Source organism: Nicotiana tomentosiformis, chromosome 3, assembly GCF_000390325.3.
Source record: "Nicotiana tomentosiformis chromosome 3, ASM39032v3, whole genome shotgun sequence".
In the NCBI taxonomy this organism is placed as follows: Eukaryota; Viridiplantae; Streptophyta; class Magnoliopsida; order Solanales; family Solanaceae; genus Nicotiana; species Nicotiana tomentosiformis.
Window position 1 is genome coordinate 126,599,954 of NC_090814.1, and position 18,786 is coordinate 126,618,739.

The 18,786-nt window shown below is 37.0% G+C and overlaps 2 protein-coding genes and 1 long non-coding RNA gene across 3 annotated transcripts; 1 reads left to right on the plus strand and 2 right to left on the minus strand.

Annotated features, from left to right (window-relative positions):
- Positions 1 to 9,861: 9,861 nt before the first annotated feature.
- On the plus strand, positions 9,862 to 11,412 carry LOC138907198 (expansin-A23-like). The gene is made up of 2 exons (XM_070197567.1): positions 9,862 to 10,046; positions 10,478 to 11,412. The coding sequence occupies exons 1-2, from the start codon at positions 9,884 to 9,886 to the stop codon at positions 11,098 to 11,100; spliced, it is 786 nt and encodes a 261-aa protein (XP_070053668.1). The 5' UTR covers positions 9,862 to 9,883; the 3' UTR covers positions 11,101 to 11,412.
- A 119-nt stretch (positions 11,413 to 11,531) lies between these two features.
- On the minus strand, positions 11,532 to 14,059 carry LOC104096181 (UDP-glycosyltransferase 83A1-like). Its single transcript, XM_009602507.3, has 2 exons — positions 12,878 to 14,059; positions 11,532 to 12,521 (listed from the first exon to the last, which is right to left on the minus strand). Exons 1-2 carry the CDS (start codon positions 13,365 to 13,367, stop codon positions 11,647 to 11,649), a joined length of 1,365 nt encoding a protein of 454 aa, XP_009600802.1. The 5' UTR covers positions 13,368 to 14,059; the 3' UTR covers positions 11,532 to 11,646.
- Positions 14,060 to 16,447: 2,388 nt separating this feature from the next.
- Positions 16,448 to 18,786, minus strand: LOC138907199 (uncharacterized). The gene is made up of 2 exons (XR_011414976.1): positions 18,185 to 18,786; positions 16,448 to 17,264 (listed from the first exon to the last, which is right to left on the minus strand). It is a non-coding gene; the product is annotated as an uncharacterized lncRNA (long non-coding RNA).

Here is an 18,786-nt window from a genome sequence, read left to right on the forward strand (position 1 = left end):
CATTGTTTTGCTAAATGGAGGTTCAATGCAGAGCACACCTTCATTATGCATGATAGTTTTCCTTCAACTAGTAAACTCTCTTATTTTAATATTAAAATGAGCGGGGGAATGTTAGTATAATACAATTTTATTATTAAAATAAAATATGCCATAACTCTCATTACTCCATGATATAGAAAATGGTCATAACTCTTTTGTAACTCTTCTCATATGTTCTACCACTAATTACATAATACTGTAACCATTATCCCATGTTCTCCATAATTTCATAACTTATTACCCCACTTTCTTTCAATTTAATTCAAGGAAGAATTCCTACACCTATAAATAGGAGTCTTTCTTCCATAATGTGGTGTGAAAAATAATTATAGTGTAACGACCCGGCCGGTTATTTTGGGAGTATTAGCCCCGATCCCCTATTTATTTCTCCCTCTATTTCATTATGAGGTTACGTGACTTGCCGGGATGGTTGGTTTTGGTTTCGGGTGAGTTCGGAGTGAAGTGGGACACATAGTCCCTAAATTGGAAGTTTAAGTCGTAAGAGTTGACCGTAGTCTGACTTGTATGAAGACGACTCCGGAATGGAGTATTGAAGGTTCTAATAAATCTATATGGTAATTTTGGTCTTAGAAGCATATCCAGACGTTGATTTGGAGGTCCGTAGGTCATTTCAATGTGTTTTGGCGAAAGTTAGAAACTGGTGGAATTTTGAGAAATTTGACCGAGAGTGAAATTTTTGATATCGGGGTCGGATCCTGATTCTAGAAGTTGGAATAGGTCTGTAATGTCAATTATGACTTGTGTGCAAAATTTGGTGTCCATCGGAGTAGTTTTGGTATGATTCGGCGTCGGTTTCGGAATTTGAAACTTCATAAGTCCATTAGGCTTGAATTAGGGTGCGATTCATATTTTTGATGTTGTTTGATGTGATTTGTGGCCTCGAGTCGATCCGTTATGTATTTTGGAACTTGTTGGTATGTTAGTACGGGGTCCCGGGGGCTCCGGATGTGAATCAAATCATTTTTGGACTTAGGGAATTTACTGATGTTGGTTGGTTCTGGTGTCTTCGCACCTGCAGAGGGATTGGCCACAGGTGCAGGCTCGCAAATGCGAGCCATTGGTTGCAGGATCGGATTTGGTCTAGCCTAATTAAGATCGCAGGTGCGATCATGTGTCCGCATGAGCGGACTCGCGGATGCGGAAGTCCCTTCGCAGAAGCAGAATTGGGGAAACAACCTTGTGCTTGATCGCATGTGCGATCCATTTCCCGCAGAAGCGAGTCCTCATCCGCAGAAGCGAAAGCCCTGGATTTAAGTTGGGACCGCACCTGTGATGGTTTTTCCGCAGGTGCGGCGACGCAGAAGCGACCCAAAAGGTCGCAGTTGTGGAAGTCGCTTGGCAAAAAAGGGAAAAACCGAGGGTTTGATTTCATTTTCACTTTGGGACTTTGAGAGCTCGGATTGGGGCGAAATTTTGAGGGATTTTCAGAGGAAGGATTTGGGTAAGGATGCTTGACTCGTTTTTGATTAATTCTCATGTATCTACTGTTAATTATACCTTTTAATTATGATTTTTGAGTTTAAAATTTGGGAAAAAGTATAGAAATTCTTAGACCAAGTTTTTGGGTTTTGAAAGGCTACATGAGGCCGGATTTGAATAATTCTTGTATGGTTGGATTCAATATCGAATGGTCATTCAGAGTTTATAATTTTGGTCGGGTTCCGAGACGTGGGCTCGGGTCGACTTTTTGGAGCGATTTTTTCAATTCTTGCAAAAATCATTATTTTATTATTTAAACTAGTTTCCTATAGTTATATTTATAGTATGAAATTATTTTGGCTAGATTCGAGACGTTTGGAGTTAGAAAATCGAGTGAAAGGCTTTCTAATTGATTGATTGAGCGTGGTTTGAGGTAAGTGACTTGTCTAACCTTGTGTGAGGGAAATTCCCCTTAGGATTTGGTATTTTGGTGATAAATTGTCATATGTGAAGGCCATGTACGCGAGGTGACGAGTGCGTACACGAGCTAAATATTGAAATTCTGGGTTTTTCTACGTGATTTCCTTTTCAAGCCTTAATTGAGTTACTTTAGCACGTTATAGTCATCATGTTTAGCCTAATTTCACATGTCTACTTGTCTTAACTATTAATTGCAACTTGTATCACATGTTTAGTTGAATTACTTGCTTTTCTTGATTTTCGTATTCATTACTTAATTGTGGAACTCCTTACTTGAAATTGTTGTCCTTGAAATATCTTGTTGTTGAGTTTGGTGTTGAATTGCAAGGTCGTGGTTCTTTTAAGGCAAGGTGTAAGTTGTGAAATATCATTTACTTAGTTGTTGTGTCTTGGCTTTTGTATTATTGTTGAGGTGATTGTTTGGTTGTTTGCACGAGGTTTCTGCCGAGCTGTTGTTATTGTTGCACGAGATTTTTGCCGTGCGGTTGTTATTGTTGCACGAGTTTTCTGTTGTACCGTTGTGATTATTGATACGAATGCGGTGGTATAAGGTCTGGGTGTTGAAACGTATGCGGTGAGATAAGATGCGCTTGATTGTTTGATTATTGTCGTTTCCTTAACATGTAAATTTTTTGTTTTTCTTTCATGTCGAATTAGCTTTCCTTGATTCCGTGCTGTTACTTTCCGTAAATTCTTTAGTGTTTCACTTCCTTGTTATTTCATTATGTCATTATATTATCTGTCTTGTTTCTTATTATCTCTAGTAGGGCCTTAACCTGACCTCGTCACTACTCTACCTAGGTTAGGCTTGGTACTTACCGGGTACCATTGTGGTGTACTCATACTACGCTTCTGCATATGTTTTGTGCAGATCCAGGTACATCATATCAACCTAGATATTAGTGCATTGTGTTGCTACTTTAGAGACTTCAAGGTACATTTTTCCGCGTACGCAGGCCTCAAAATCCCCTTCCACCATGTTTCCTTATTTCTTTATGTTTTTGATAGACAGTGATGTATAGGATATTTCTACATTGTATCTAGAGCTTGTGACTTATATCTCACCGGTTTTTAGGAAATTGTACGTATTGAGCTTATAGTCTATTGATGAAATTGTTGAAGTTTTGAAATTTTAAGTTTTTATTTGATGTTTCCGCATATTGTTAGGCTTACATAGTCTTAGAGACTAGGTGCCGTCACGATATCATACGGAGGGGATTTGGGGTCGTGACATGTTGGTATCAGAGTTATAGGTTCATATGTGTTATGAGTTACAAGCAGGTTTAATAGAGTCTCACGGATCGATACGGAAACGTCTGTACTTCTCTTCAGGAGGCTATGGAACTGTTAGGAAAAGCTTCACTTATTTGATTTCTTATCGTGCGAAATCTTTGACTTCAGATTCTAAATTTTTTTCTTTCTATTCTCTCACATATGGTGAGGACACGTACATCCGGATCAGATGACTAGAGACCCGCACCCCCTACTAGAGCCACGAGAGGCTGGGGCTGGGGTAGAGGCTGATGACGCCCACGTGGTGCAGCCAGAGCACCCGCACGAGATGCTACAGAGGAGCCACCAGAGCTCCAGTTGGAGGGCAGACACCTGAGATGCCTGTTACTGCACCAGCTCTCCAGGAGACTCTCGCTTAATTTCCGAGCATGTTCGACACTTTAGCTCAGGTAGGGTTGATACCACTTGCTCTTGCTACATCTCAGGCTGTGGGAGGAGCACAGACTCCCGCTGCCCATACCCAAGAGCAGCAGATCAAGGTTGACCAGATCCCAGAGGTCATACCAGTGTCGCCGGTCGCCCCAGTTCAGCCTGAGGTTAGGGCATCAGTTTCTGAGGAGGACCAACTCAGGATCGAGAGGTACAAGAAGTACCACCCTCCTACTTTCAGTGGCTTGGCGTCAGAGGATGCCCAGGTTTTTCTTGAGGAGTGACACCGTATCCTCCGTACTATGGGTATTATGGAGTCTAGTGGGGTTGCTTTCACTACGTTCCATCTTAGGGGAGCGACTTATCGGTGGTGGCGAGCATACAAGTTGGGTAGTCCGGCCGAAGCAGCTTCACTCACTTGGACTCAGTTCTCGAATATGTTCTTGATGGAGTATGTTCCCCAGAGTCTTAGAGATGCATGGCGCACAAAGTTTGAGTAGTTGCGCCACGGTTCTATGCCTGTGTCGGAGTATGCAGTTCGGTTCAGTAATTTGGCTAGGCATGCACCAACCTTGGTTGCTACTGTTAGAGAGCGGGTCAGTCGATTTATCGAGGGGCTCAACCCCAGTATCGAATTTAGCATGGCCCGAGAGTTGGAGATGGACATCGCATACCAGCAGGTAGTGGGGATTGCTAGAAGATTGGAGGGTATGCTGACTCGGGAGAGAGAGGAGAGGGAGGCCAAGAGGTCTCGAGATTCTGGCACATACAGTGGTACTCGTGCCCCATTTGCAGCTCGTCGGGGTAAGGGCTATATGAGTCACTCTGTTCAATTCGCACTTCCAACTTCCAGCGGTATTTCGACCACTCCTAGGCATTAGGCTCCCTATTATGCACTGTCATTGTCTAGTGCACCTCCTGCATGGGGTGCTTTCAGCGGTCAGTTTAGCCGGTCAGGCCCGAGCCAGCCACAATAGCCACGTCCCCCAATGTCTTATTTTGAGTGTGGTAACACTTGTAGTGTAACGACCCGACCGGTCATTTTGAGAGTATTAGTTTTGATCCCCTATTTATTGTTCCCTTTATTTCATTATGTGATTACGTGACTTTCCGGGATGGTTGGTTTTGGGTTCGGGTGGGTTCAGAGTAAAAACGGACACATAGTCCCTAAATTAGAAGTTTAAGTCGTAGGAGTTGACCGTAGTCTGACTTGTATGAAGACGAATCCAAAATATAATTTTGATGGTTCCAATAGCTCCGTATGGTGATTTTGATCTTAAGAGCGTGTTCGGACGTTGATTTGGAGGTCCGTAGATCGTTTCGGTGTGTTTTGGCAAAAGTTAGAGATTGGTGAAATTTTGGGAAATTTGACCGGGAGTGGACTTTTTGATATCGGGGTTAGATCTCAATTTCAGAAGTTGAAATAGGCCCGTAATGTCAATTATGACTTGTGTGCAAAATTTAGTGTCAATCGGAGTTGTTTTGGTATGAATCGGCGTCAGTTTCAGAATTTGGAAGTTTATAAGTTCATTAGACTTGAATTGGGGTGCGATTCGTATTTTTGATGTTGTTTAATGTGATTTGTGGCCTCAAATCGGTCCGTCATGTATTTTGGAACTTTTTGTATATTCGAACGGGGTCCCGGGGTCCCCGGATGTGAATCAGATGAAAATCGGATCATTTTTGGACTGAGGAAATTTGCTTATGCTGGGCTGGTTCTGGTGTCTTCGCACCTGCATAGGGATTGGCCGCAGGTGCACGCTCGCAAATGCGAGTCATTGGTCGCAGGAGCAGATTTGGTCTAGCCTAGTTGGGATTGCAGTTGCGATCATGTGTCCGCAAGAGCGGACTCGCGGATGCGGAAGTCCCCTCGCAGAAGCGGAACTGGGGAAACGACCTTGGGGCTTGATCGCATGTGCGATCCTTTTCCCACAGAAGCGGTCTCGCAGAAAAGAGCCCCCATTCGCAGAAGCGGAAGCCCTGGATTTAAGTTGGGACCGCACCTGTGATGGTTTTTCCGCAGGTGCAGCACCGTAGAAGTGACCCAAAATATCGTAGATGCGGAAGTCGCTGGGCAGAAAAGGAAAAAATCGAGGGTTTGATTTTATTTTCACTTTGGGACTTTAACAACTCGGATTGAGGCGAGATTTTGAGGTATTTTCAGAGGAAGCATTTGGGTAAGGATTCTTGATTTGTTTTTGATAACTTCCCATGTATCTACTGTTAATTACATCTTTTAATTATTGTTTTGGAGTTTAAAATTTGGGGAAAAAGTGTAGAAATTCTTAGACTAGGTTTTTGGGTTTTGAAATGCTAAATGAGGTCGGATTTGGATAATTCTTGTATGGTTGGATTCGATATCGAATGGGCGTTCGAATTTTATAATTTTGGTCGGGTTCCGAGACGTGGGCTCGGGTCGACTTTTTGGAGTAATTTTTCCAATTCTTGCAAAAATTATTATTTCATTATTTAAACTAGTTTCCTATAGTTATATTTATAGTATGAAGTTGTTTTGGCTAGATTCGAGCCGTTCGGAGTTGGAAAATCGAGGGAAAGGCCTTCTAATTGATTGATTGAGCGTGGTTTGAGGTAAGTGACTTGTCTAACCTTGTGTGGGAAAAATTCCCCTTAGGATTTGGTATTTTGGTGATAATTTGTTATATGTGAAGGCCGTATACGCGAGGTGACGAGTGCGTACATGAGCTAAATGTTGAAATTCTGGGTTTTTTACGTGATTTCCTTTTCATGCCTTAATTGAGTTACTTTAGCACGTTATAGTCATCATGTTTAGCCTAATTTCACATGTCTACTTGTCTTAACTATTAATTACAACATGTATCACATGCTTAGTTGAATTACTTGCTTTTCTTGATTTTCGTATTCATTACTTAACTGTGGAACTCCTTACTTGAAATTGTTGTCCTTGAAATATCTTGTTGTTGAGTTTTGGTGTTGAATTGCAAGGTCGTGGTTATTTTGAGGCAAGGTATAAGTTGTGAAATATCATTTACTTAGTTGTTGTGTCTTGGCTTTCATGTTATTATTGAGGTGATTGTGTTGATTGTTTGCACGAGGTTTCTGCCGAGCTTTTGTTATTGTTGCACGAGGTTTATGCCGTGCGTTTGTTATTGTTGCATGAGTTTTCTGTCGTACCGTTATGATTATTGATACGCATGCGGTGGTATAAGGTCTGGGTGTTGAAACGCATGCGGTAAAATAAGGTGGGCTTGATACGCATGGCTAGTAGGGGAACTACTAGAAGCCATGCGGTGTGATAAGGTGAGCTAAAATGCGGGGTGCTATTTCGAAAAAATAATTTTCAAAACTAAATGTAACGGCCCCCCGGTGATATATGGAAAATGAGTTATTTTATGATTTGGGACTACGAGGCGGTATCTCGGGAGTTTCCCTGTTGATCTTACTTATTTGTTGTATTGTTGGTTGTTGTTTCCTTAACATGTAAAATTCTTATTTTCCTTTCGTGTCGAATTAGTTTTCCTTGATTCCATGCTGTTACTTTCCGTAAATTCTTTACTGTTTTACTTCCATGTTATTTCATTATGTCATTATATTATTTATCTTGTTATCTCTAGTAGGGCCTTGACCTGACCTCGTCATTATTCTACCGATGTTATGTTTGGCACTTATTGGATACTGTTGTGGTGTACTCATACTACACTTCTGCACATGTTTTGTGCAGATCATTATATTATTTATCTTGTTTCTTGTTATCTCTAGTAGGGCCTTGACCTGACCTTGTCACTACTCTACCGAGGTTAGGCTTGGCACTTACTGGGTACTGTTGTGGTGTACTCATACTACACTTCTGCACATATTTTGTGTAGATCTAGGTACTTCCTATCAGCTTCGGTAGTAGTGCGCTGTGTTGCTACTTTGGAAACTTTAAGGTACACCTGTCCGCGCCCGCAGGCCTCGGAGTCCCCTTCTACCATGTTTCCTTATTTCTTTATGTTTTTTATAGACAGTGAAGTATATGATTGTTTAGCATTGTATCTAAAGCTTGTGACTTATATCTCACCGGGTTTTGGGAAATTGTACGTATTGAGCTTATAGTCTATTGATGAAATTGTTGAAATTTTGAAATTTTAAGTTTTTATTTGATGTTTCCGCATATTGTTAGGCTTACCTAGTGTTAGAGACTAGGTGCCATCACGACATCCTACAGAGGAGATTTCGGGTCGTGACATTTAGAGTGTTTCAATAAAGTGAGGTTAAAGTTATGAAAGAAGAAGAAGAGAGTTTTTTACTTTTGTTGAAGGAAGGTGTTCATCTTGGTGGAGCTTTGGACTCAATAACTTGTCTAGAGTTTGTTCGAGCCATACGACGTGATCGGGCTGTTGTATCCTGGGGAAAACAAGTCAAGAAGATCACTGCTGGACTAGTGAAGACTTTGCTGCAGTGAGCTGGAATCTCCTTAAAGAGGGCGAGATATCCGCGCCTCAGCCCGAAGATATTTTATTTTGTCCCTCAAATATCAACTAATTAGAATTTTTGGTCCTTGTGATTTTTGAGTAAGCACATTCAACCTTCAATTAATTGATATATGTACTTTTGATCCCTCTGATTGTAAATCTTCACAAATATAAGAAATTATTAAGTGTTAAACTGTTTAATCGAAAATGTGTGAATCTATATTGTTACTCCATATTTGAAGATAATATAATTCGAGAAGTTATCTAAATATCATATATTTATTATATAATATATAAAGAGACCAAAAATATACATTTTAATTAACTTAAGGTTATATGTGTTTTGCCTAATTTTACGAGAATCAAAATAAGAATTTATCAATAACTAAAAGATCGAGAATGCGAATCCGTCACCTCTATTTGTTTTGTTTTTGGTCTTCTCATTTCTTTTACTTTTTTTACTCATTTAATTTTATTAAATCAATACTGACGAAGATTTTTGAATATCTAGAAAACATTTCTGACTTTTTAGTGTTTATAATTTATCTGAACGTATTGTAAAATTGAAAGCAGTTAACATCTACAAAGAAATTGACATCGTTTTTCTCTCTTAGTTGAATTAAAGTACGTTTGAGACATTTTATCCATTGAAATAATGATTGTAAATGTAAACTCTTTGAAATTTTATCAATAACTGCACCAAAAAAGCAGTCTGGTGCACGAGATATTCCTTATTCATGCAAAATCCGAGGAATAATTGTACCTCAAGTGATGTGATGTAGACAACTTAATTACTCTGATATAAGTATTAATGGTTGATTACATGGCTCAAAATTTTATCAATAACCACAATGTAAATCTATCCTCTCTTTTTTTCGTTCAATGACTCGCTTTAAACAAAATTGAATTTACAAGACAAGACAAGTTCTTTTTATCTTAATTATCAAAGTGAAATGATCATTAAGTAATCTAAAAAAGTAATATCTTTTCTCACTGATATTCACAATCTTATTCAATTATACCTTCTTATAGTTGACTTCCTCTTTCTTTTTTGTCTTATTTACTCTTCAGTTCATTTTAGTGTCTGCTTTTGGCCTTGCACTCCAAAAAAAAAAAATTAAATATATATTTTATAATTTTACTCATAATAATAATAGCACTTCAAAAAATTTTGGGAAATAATTTGGGAATAAGTAATTAATGATAAGGGTAAATACGAAAAAATCATCTTTCTGTTAATTTGAGAAAACCGACAAGTAAAAGTGAAAATAAAATTTTAATATAGTGGACGAGTAAAGCCAAACGGATGGAGTAATTAGTAGTAACCACATTACTATAAGTAATCTGATTATTGTAATGTATAATAAATTACATTAAAGACCCAATATTAGAAAAGAAAGAAAAAGCTCTTCCTTACATTTTAGTGCTAACCGATTTCTAATTTTCTATTATCTTACTTTTCTCATTAAAATATAAGACAAATGAAGTAACTTAATCCCATTTATTTTAAGCAAAACTGATGCAGATTGCCTATTTATATGCACGTTAAAGCAAATCATGACTAATTGGGAAGATCAGCTAAATTGCAGCAATCTTACTATAATAGCAAATGACTAAATTATTGCATTAGTTTGCGAAGTTAATCATTCCCTTATCTCCAAATTTACAACAACAATTGTAATCTCTATTGGGATTATCCTTTTTTCATGGCCTTAATGTTGTTACGCTCTTAAGATTTTGGCTATAAATTTCACGCCAAAGCACTCCATTATCCAGGCAAATCAACCACAGAGTTGAAACTAATTTAGAGAAATATTGTTAAGCCTAAAATGGCAAAACGTCAAAATTTTTTATGTTTGGTCATCGCCGTTTTTGTTAGTTTTATGGTTGTAGCATTTGAAACTAAACAGGTAGAAGGAGCTTTGAATGGCGATGGATGGGGAAATGCCCGTGCTACATTTTATGGAGACCAAACGGGTGGCGAAACTATGCGTAAGTTATACTTGTACTATACTTATATTACAATAATTACACTAAAAATATTAGTTAGTATAGTTATAAAAGCCAAATGATTTCCAATCCATGAGATGGATGGCATGATGAACGCCAATTTCATAATTATAATTTTCTTTTCTTCTTCGAAATGAAATAAATTTTCCATCTAAATAGAAATCGAGAAACACGAGTGAAGCTTGACAATTGATAAAACGTTTTTATTAATGATAGGCTAGTGGTTTTGGTTACACACGAGTATGTAAGATTACTATCGACTCGTCTGAATGTCAAAGTTAAAAGAAAGAAATAGAAAAATATGATATTATATTAAAGGAATGTTGTCATGTATGTGTAAAAAATATTTGCAACTTTATAAGTTTGATTTGTTCACGACATAGATATTAACAAATATTTGGATAATATTGCAGAGGGAGCTTGTGGCTATGGAAATTTATTCCAGCAAGGATATGGCTTGGAAACAGCAGCACTAAGCACAGCACTTTTTCACAATGGGGCAACCTGTGGAGCTTGCTTTGAAATAATGTGTGTAAATGCTCCTCAATGGTGCAATGCAGGGGTAAAAATTACAATAACAGCCACCAATTTCTGCCCTCCAAATTACACAAAAACTGTAGATGTTTGGTGCAATCCTCCACAAGAACACTTTGATTTGTCAGAGCCAATGTTCTTAAAAATAGCCAAATATAAAGCAGGGGTTGTCCCTGTAGTTTATAGGAGAGTCAAGTGCCACAAAAAAGGAGGGATCAAGTTTGAGATCAAAGGAAATCCTAATTGGATTCTTGTTCTTGTTTACAATGTGGGAGGTGTTGGAGATGTTGCCAATATCAAAATCAAAGGATCTAAAACTGGTTGGATTCCTATGTCGCGAAATTGGGGCCAAAATTGGCAGACTTCTGCACAATTGGTAGGACAGAGCTTGTCTTTCCAAGTACAAACTAGTGATGGCCAATGGGTTCAATCTGATAATGTTGTTCCTGCTAACTGGCAATTTGGTCAGAATTTTGAAGCGACCAATAATTTTAACTCGTGATGTATTGTGGAAAATGATTCCTTTTGAATCAATAGAGGGTTTATCGATATTTTTCTAAATTTCTGCCTCATTCTCTATAGCTTTTAGTGTAATAGATTTATTTATGACCGCAAGAGCTAGAGTAAGAAACAAAATGAACACAATACCTCGATTTAACCCATCTATCCACATAAATACTCCCTCGGTTTATTTTTACTTATCCATTTTGGACTTTTTACGTCCCTTAAGAAATATATATTATGTATTTTACCATATAATCTCTAATAATGATAGCATTTCAAAGTCTTGGGAAATAATTTTGGAAATGAGTAATTAATATAAGGGTAAAATAATTTTTTTTTTTTTATCTTTCTCTTGATTTATTAAAATGGACAAGTAAAAGTAAAAATATATTTTTAATATATCGGACAAGTAAAAGTGAACAGAGAGAGTAATAAATTAACTTGTATTTATAGAGAGAGTCTACCCATAACACGCCAATAATCAATTTCGCTTTACTTATCCACAAACATTATTTTATTAAATTAATAATCAAGCCTTATATGTTCATTGCTTCATTAGTGATACAAGGAATTCCAAGTTTTTGGTGCTAGATCCTCCTATACTTATGCTGTTTCTAGCCATTTCCTTCAACTTAAGTGAGTTTGCTCTTATGCTGTCATCTGATAACAAATCCTCCACTTTTCTCTTAATTTCATATCCGGAAATGATCCCTTTCTCATCTGCATTCAACAATAAGCCTATTTCCCAACCATCAGAAATACAAGTCTGTGTATACAATTGATCTCCAAAATAAGGCCAACATAGAAAAGGTACTCCCATACTTACACTCTCCATTGTGGAATTCCAACCACAATGAGTCACAAAACAGGCAATTGAAGGGTGAGCCAACACCATTTCTTGAGGTGCCCACTCGACAATCTTCCCGCGCTTAGCCACTCTCTCTGAGAAATCACTCGAGTACAGAGCAAATGAACCATTTCCCAGGCCTGACCAAGCCACCCATAAGAATGGTCGATTCATAAGCTCGAGGCCTAATGCCAATTCTTCAACCTGTTGTTGGCTGAATCTTGAAGTGCTGCCAAAGGCTACATAAATAACTGATTTTGGAGCTTGTTTGTCTAGCCAGGTTAAGCAACTTGAATCTTCTGAATAAAGGCTTCCAGCAGACTGCCCATTGGCAAGTAAAGGACCAACAGGAAAAATATTGGTAGTCAAAATTGAAGCTGAAGGGGCAAGGTCAGTGAACCAGTTGCAAATAATCCAGTCCGAATTTATCATCCATTCAAAAATTTCTTTAATTGATACAAACATTATTTTTTGTTTATCCGCGCCCTGCGGATGGTACCACGTAAATTCAGCAGTGCTCATGGCTGGTAAATTTGGCACAACTTGAATATTCTCATTCTTTAATGGAGTTCCTGCAAGAGTTACAATCTTCCCAAGATTAGATTCATAAGTGCCTCAGCCTACGTTTGTCATGGCACTACGTTTAGAGCCGAGTCCAAAATTTAAACTTAGATGACTTCAACCTTTATATTCTCACCACTAATTTGCAATTACGAGTCCAGATTTTAATATATATATATATATATATATATATATATATATATATATTTATGTTCCGTATAAAAAATGTTTTGATTCAGTCGATCATACATTGCTTCAGTTTAAATTGTTACTTCTCAAATCTCTTTTGTTATGCTTATGTCCATGGGCAGACGAGCAATACTAACAATAAAAAGTTTAGGATTATATATAAGGGACATTAGCTTACCATCAGTGTCAATGACTTTTGCTTCAATAAGCTTAGATATATTGAGCCCCAAGGCCAAGCATCCTGGTGTAGAACAGAGATAAACAGCAGTCTTGATCCCCATTTTCTTAGGAATTTCCAGCAGAAATCCTAATGGTGAATCAAGTATAACACTAGTAACCTTGTCACTGGCCTTGTTGAGCAAGTCCTCCAAATGAGCAGGCATAACTTTCCTAATACTCTCAGACAATATTTGTAAATCTTTCCTATCATTCTCGGGATCAAGTCCATCTGGAACTGAGACTAAACAAATCATTCCTTCCCCAGAATCTGGAATTTCATGGGACAGAGTCGCGGACGAGAACTCTGTACTCACAAATGAGACCTTCACCCCATACTCGGCTATACGATGTGAAAGTTTGATGAGGGGCGCTGCGTGGCCTTGTAAGGGACAAGTCATTACCAAAACATGGCCATGACTGCCAGAAACTTTACAGCCATCGGCGTCCATTGACAATTTCTAACTTCTAAGTACCACCTCTGCGATAAATTTGTTTGATTTTATACACTTTGTATGAGATGACGACTTAGACTCGTACACAGCCATGGTTTGTTATAACAGAAAGAGAGCACATATTTCTTTCCCGAGTATATAGCTGATTTAACTCACTTAATATACCTTGGTCAGTTACCTTACACTTATCCTTCCTGAATCTATAGCTGATTGCCTCTTTCAATGAACTACTTCACGGGTCTTTTGATAGCAACCCAACCCATTCGTCAGACTCCAATTAAAAGTCCCAATTTTCCCCATATTTCTCTCTTTCATTACAAAATTCTTAGGGGCCCATTGATTTTGATGCTTTAAGGAACAACACTACATTACACCAACAAATAAACGATTCAACTGTAAATAGCCCAGATTAACACTACAATGAGTAAAAGTACAACACGTTTAAGCAGGAACAGAGCAATTCCTTTGCTTGGTGTAAAAAATTGCAAAAATTTCAAATACAGTTGTAGAATATGCAAGGCACATATCGATTTACCAGGCAGAAGCAACTTCGCTGTAAAAATCTCGGTCGACGATCTTTGAGTTACCCGTATTTGTCGAATGGAATTTATTCCATGAGATGCGGAGGATTTTTAGGGAGGTAAATTTGGGAAAGTTGCCTACGAAGCTAATTAAGAGCCCTTTTGGATTATTAGCTGGTTAAAAATAGCTCAAAAGCACTTACAGCCGAAATTGATAAATACATTTTTTATCAAAATGTACTGATAAGTGACCGTACTCTATCGAATAATAATATAGCAAGATGTCCAACGCATAGAAATTGGTTAATTTATTCTATATATATTTTTTGTTTTAATTACTATTTATAATAATCAGAAAGAGTTGAGTTGTGAGTTAACTAACTAAAAATGCGTAAATAAAGCAATGGAAAAATATTTTTTTTTTGTTTCACAAATATAAAAAGATGTTGGGATACTGACTTCACTTAATATTTCTATAATATAGTAAATATATTTATTCTTTAATTTTTATTTCTCTCAAATGTATAAATGTCTCTCACGATTACACTTATATATTATTACTTAAGTTGAACAATTAGTTGCACTCCTTTCGGTTATACAAATTAATTATCAAAATAGTAATATTAAAGAACCAGAAATAAAGGCTTGAACTGAAACATGCTCTTTTTAGTAAGTCCATTTCGGTTACCCTACTCATTATAATAGATTACTACAGTATTTGCCTCTCTCGATAACAAATAAATATAGAATTAATTATAACATAATATAGATAGATATCACTACATAAATATGAACATCTATCAATAAAGCAGATAAACATAAAATAGAATTTAGCTCAAGCATATGAAATTATAGAATAATATCTATTATTATATAGAAATATTAAGATGTGTCATTCTCCCAACACAAGAAAAGTTAATTCATATTGGAGTTAATACCGACAACGGAAATATTCTTGCCCATTAAATAAGAGAATACAAAGAAATATTCAAGAAGAATATTTTTTCTTATTTAATTAAAAATAGGAATTAGAGTAATTTTCGACACTATTTTATTCGAAACTAGAGACTAAGCCAATATAATGGCTAAAAGATGAAAAAGAAGAGAAACTAAAGAAGAAAGAGAAAGGAAATAGCGGTATGCTTAAAATTTGATTTCGATAGTACACTTCTAACTTCTAAGCTTTCTTTCTCTGCCCCCTTGATTTCACGATTGATGCCTCTTTTTATAGGCAAACCATGACAAAATTTTCAATAAACTTCTAAATATGACCTTGTTATGCTTGGTTATGAGCTTCGGTTGTAGGTTAGTTATGTTGTAGTCGGTTGTGAGTAGATTATTCTTTGTCATGGTAAATCACATTTATACAATGTCTTTCTTTAGCACTGTATTTCACTCTGCTTTAGCTTGTCCGTTTTTCTGCTTTTTCCTCTATAATCTTCTTGCTCTCGGGCCAATTCTTTTTTAACCTTTCCTACATGATTTAGACAAAAGTAGGGAAGAAATATGATAGTTTTTTGTGTTTTTACAAAGAAACTAAATGTTTAAAATCAAGTAAAATACACTTATCGAATTCTCCCACATTTGAACTTTTACTCGTTCTCGAGGAAATATTTATATATATATATATATATATATATATTCACACATTCACAACTTTGCAACAATTGATGATTCCACTTGAAATTTCAAATCATTTTGAACTTTGTGAAACTTGCTTTGTTTATATCTTCACTTTTACTCTACAAGTATCACCGTTAGACATCTTTGAGTTTTAGAAAAAACAAGAATACTAAATCAGTTATTTACAATAAATCATAGGCTTGTCTTTCTTGTCAATCGCGACAAGAGTGGGTTGCTCTAGTGGTGAGCACCCTCCACTTTCAACCAAGAGGTTGTGAGTTCGAGTCACCCCAAAAGCAAGGTGAGGAGTTCTTGTAGGGAGGAGCCGAGGGTCTATCGGAAACAGCCTCTCTACCCTAGGGTAGGGGTAAGGTCTGCGTACACACTGCCCTCCCCCAAACCCCACTAGTAAATTATATTAGGTTGTTGTTGTTGTCTTTCTTGTCAATCGCCATCAATGCTGAATTTAGAATCTTTTAGGACTTTTATTAGCTTATAATGTTAATCTATGGGCTGATAGGATACAAGAAATTTTTTTAAAGTGACTTTTTCTTTTTCTTTTCTTTTTGGTGGCTTGATTTTCATACATAGATGACTTTGTTCAAGACTTACAGTCAAAGTAGATGCCTTGATTTTCTTTAAACAATCAAAGCTGCGTCACAGCAGAAAACTTACATTAGCAAAAATGGAGGCATAAAGTTAGAAGTCTTCATTGTTCTATGAACCTAAAATATTCAAGATATGTTGCCAAGAAATGAGCAAAAGTTATTCATGTGCAAATTATTCTGAAAATTCTCTCGCTTCACTCTTTTTTTTTTCAAATTAAACAAAAGTGTACTAAAATAACATAATAATAATTTTCTTTTTTAAGGCAAAGTACTAAAATAACGCAAAGACAAGAAAATAAGCCATTTTTGTTGTAAATGTGCAGAGTACCAAAATAACTTACATTAAAATTTCATTCAAGGTTTCATTACAACCAACAAGTTAGACTATGTACAAGCTATTTCCATAGCTATCAAAATGATGTTACCTGTTGCAACCTTCTTCTTCATACTAACATGAAAACATAAACCAACAGGTCAACTTCTAGCTGCCTCTCATGGCTAGTACAACAAAAATTTAGTACTTATTGCTATAACACCAAACTATCAACCTTAGATCTGCCATTTCATGGCCTATTTACACACAAAAAAAACTTCACCTATCAGCATGTCAAAGTACTCCATTCTATCATCCAACAAAAAAGCATTAAAGAAAGTTTTTTTTTCTTTCTAAAGTTATGTTGAAAAAAACTTTCTTCTTCTCGTGAACAAAATCACAAACATCCACCAACCAATTTCTCCAAACAAGTAAAGTGGAACCAGTCAACAACCCCAAAATTATTATAGAGAAAAGATCACTAGAAAATTACCATCTCCCACACCTAAACTGTTCATTCTCCTGAATGAACAAAGCTTAGTTCTTAATTTTCATGACCATTACCTTGAAAGAGATCAAGTTATGTATTGACATCAAAGTCATTTACTTGTTGAATAGGAACCGACGAACCGTCAGTAGTAGCTACTCCATGGTTAGCTTCCAGATTAGAAAAAACAGAGAGGCTGACTGCTAAATGCCACCGGACCTGGTGTAGATCAACTTCCCCTGTTTAAATCCATCATTGTTGTGGGAAGTGGTGTTGGTACAAATACAGATGGTCCCTGATAGAAATTTGCACCTGCAACATTAAAGCTACCACCACCTGGAGCTGTAAAATGAGGCAAAAAACTAGGAATATCAGAACTTTTCATAATGTTAGCAATATTGCACATCACAGTTGCTATTGTGTAGATTATGGGAGAGGTATATGCAAATTGATTTTGCAAAGTTTGGCATATGAGATTTTGAGTATTTCTAGCTTATGTTAATTCTTTCATGATATGTTCAACATGTGCTGACAATACTGCTTCACACACTGCTTTTTCACTTCTGAAAATCTCCCAACTGTTCATCAATTCAGTCTGCCTTCCTAACAATTCTTGCATACTAGCCAGAATATCGGGGACGGGGATAGTTGGGGTGGTTCCAACTTCTGAATTAAGAGGTTGTGCTGGCTCATTCTCTGCTTGGTCTCCATTGCCAACAAGCCTTTGTTCCTGTTCAATTTGGGTTGGACCAGTAGGAGGCCTCAAACTATGGAGAAGGTCGTTACCGATAAAGCATGAATTTTCAGTCTTTGGTAAACCACTCAAATCCACATCAACAAAGAAACCAAACGAGTGATAGTTGAAGGAAAATACAAGCATTCACAATCCGGCTTGATCCGACAATTAACCATAGCATCGCTAACCAATCTCCCCACATTCACAGGCAATTCATGCATAATCGCATGTATCAAAAGAACTCTTTCTATATTGTAGTTCGAGGTATTCAAATATGGGATCACGCCAGAACTGACGAATCTACCCCAAGCTCTTGCTAATTCAATCATACATGAACAATTAATACTCAAAGGGCGTTCAGCAGTTCCCGAGTAAACTTTAAAGCCATTAGGACACAACTCGCCCAACACATGTCTTACAAAATCTACATCCCGATCATCCATAAATTTCTTGGTTTCACTATCATCAATGTTTCTCAAGTTAAAAATATCATTTATAAATTCAGCATCAAAGTGAATGATTTTACCTCTCACTGTTGAAGTACGACTTACTGGATTAAGATTGCTGTAGAAGTCCAGAACTATGTCTCGATTGTAATCTCCTGGGCACTGAACAAAAGACCTCCAACCAAAAGCAGCAACAATTTGTAAGATTTATTGTGCCTTTAAACCATTAGAAGGGAAAAGCATCATCTCATATTCTTCAACCACTGTTCGATTTGCCGCTCTAAGTCTCCATGATGCCGGGTCAAGGATTTCCCTTCTAGAGTTATTGAAACTATTTGAAAGAGTTAATTGTGCAAGATTCTTTTCAAGTGAAAATCAAGTGTCTAACCAGATGGGTGTATTTGGAAAATTGAACAGAGAAGAAACAAAAGGGTCCAAAGATAGTGAAAGTAGTTGAAGATAAGAAAAAGAGAAGAAATATTTTTTATTTTATTTTATTAGGTGATAGTCATGGCTAAGAAATAACAGAGAAGGGTGGTGGATACTGTACAATGGTGGTTGGGGCTGAAGCAAGAGAAACGAAGGGGGTTTTTCATTGTTGGGAACGCTGTTTGGTTTTGAGAGAGATAAATGTGAGGTGAAAATAATTTTGTACACCTATTATTTATTTACAATCTCTTAC

What these genes read in the sequence shown, in the direction of transcription:
- LOC104096181 (XM_009602507.3), bottom strand. Translation starts at nt 13,367, where the DNA reads ATGGACGCCGATGGCTGTAAAGTTTCTGGCAGTCATGGCCATGTTTTG. An exon ending in AAAAGTCATTGACACTGATG is followed by an intron (nt 12,522 to 12,877) that starts GTAAGCTAATGT and finishes TAACTCTTGCAG; the next exon opens with GAACTCCATTAAAGAATGAG.
- LOC138907198 (XM_070197567.1), top strand. Translation starts at nt 9,884, where the DNA reads ATGGCAAAACGTCAAAATTTTTTATGTTTGGTCATCGCCGTTTTTGTT. An exon ending in AACGGGTGGCGAAACTATGC is followed by an intron (nt 10,047 to 10,477) that starts GTAAGTTATACT and finishes ATAATATTGCAG; the next exon opens with AGGGAGCTTGTGGCTATGGA.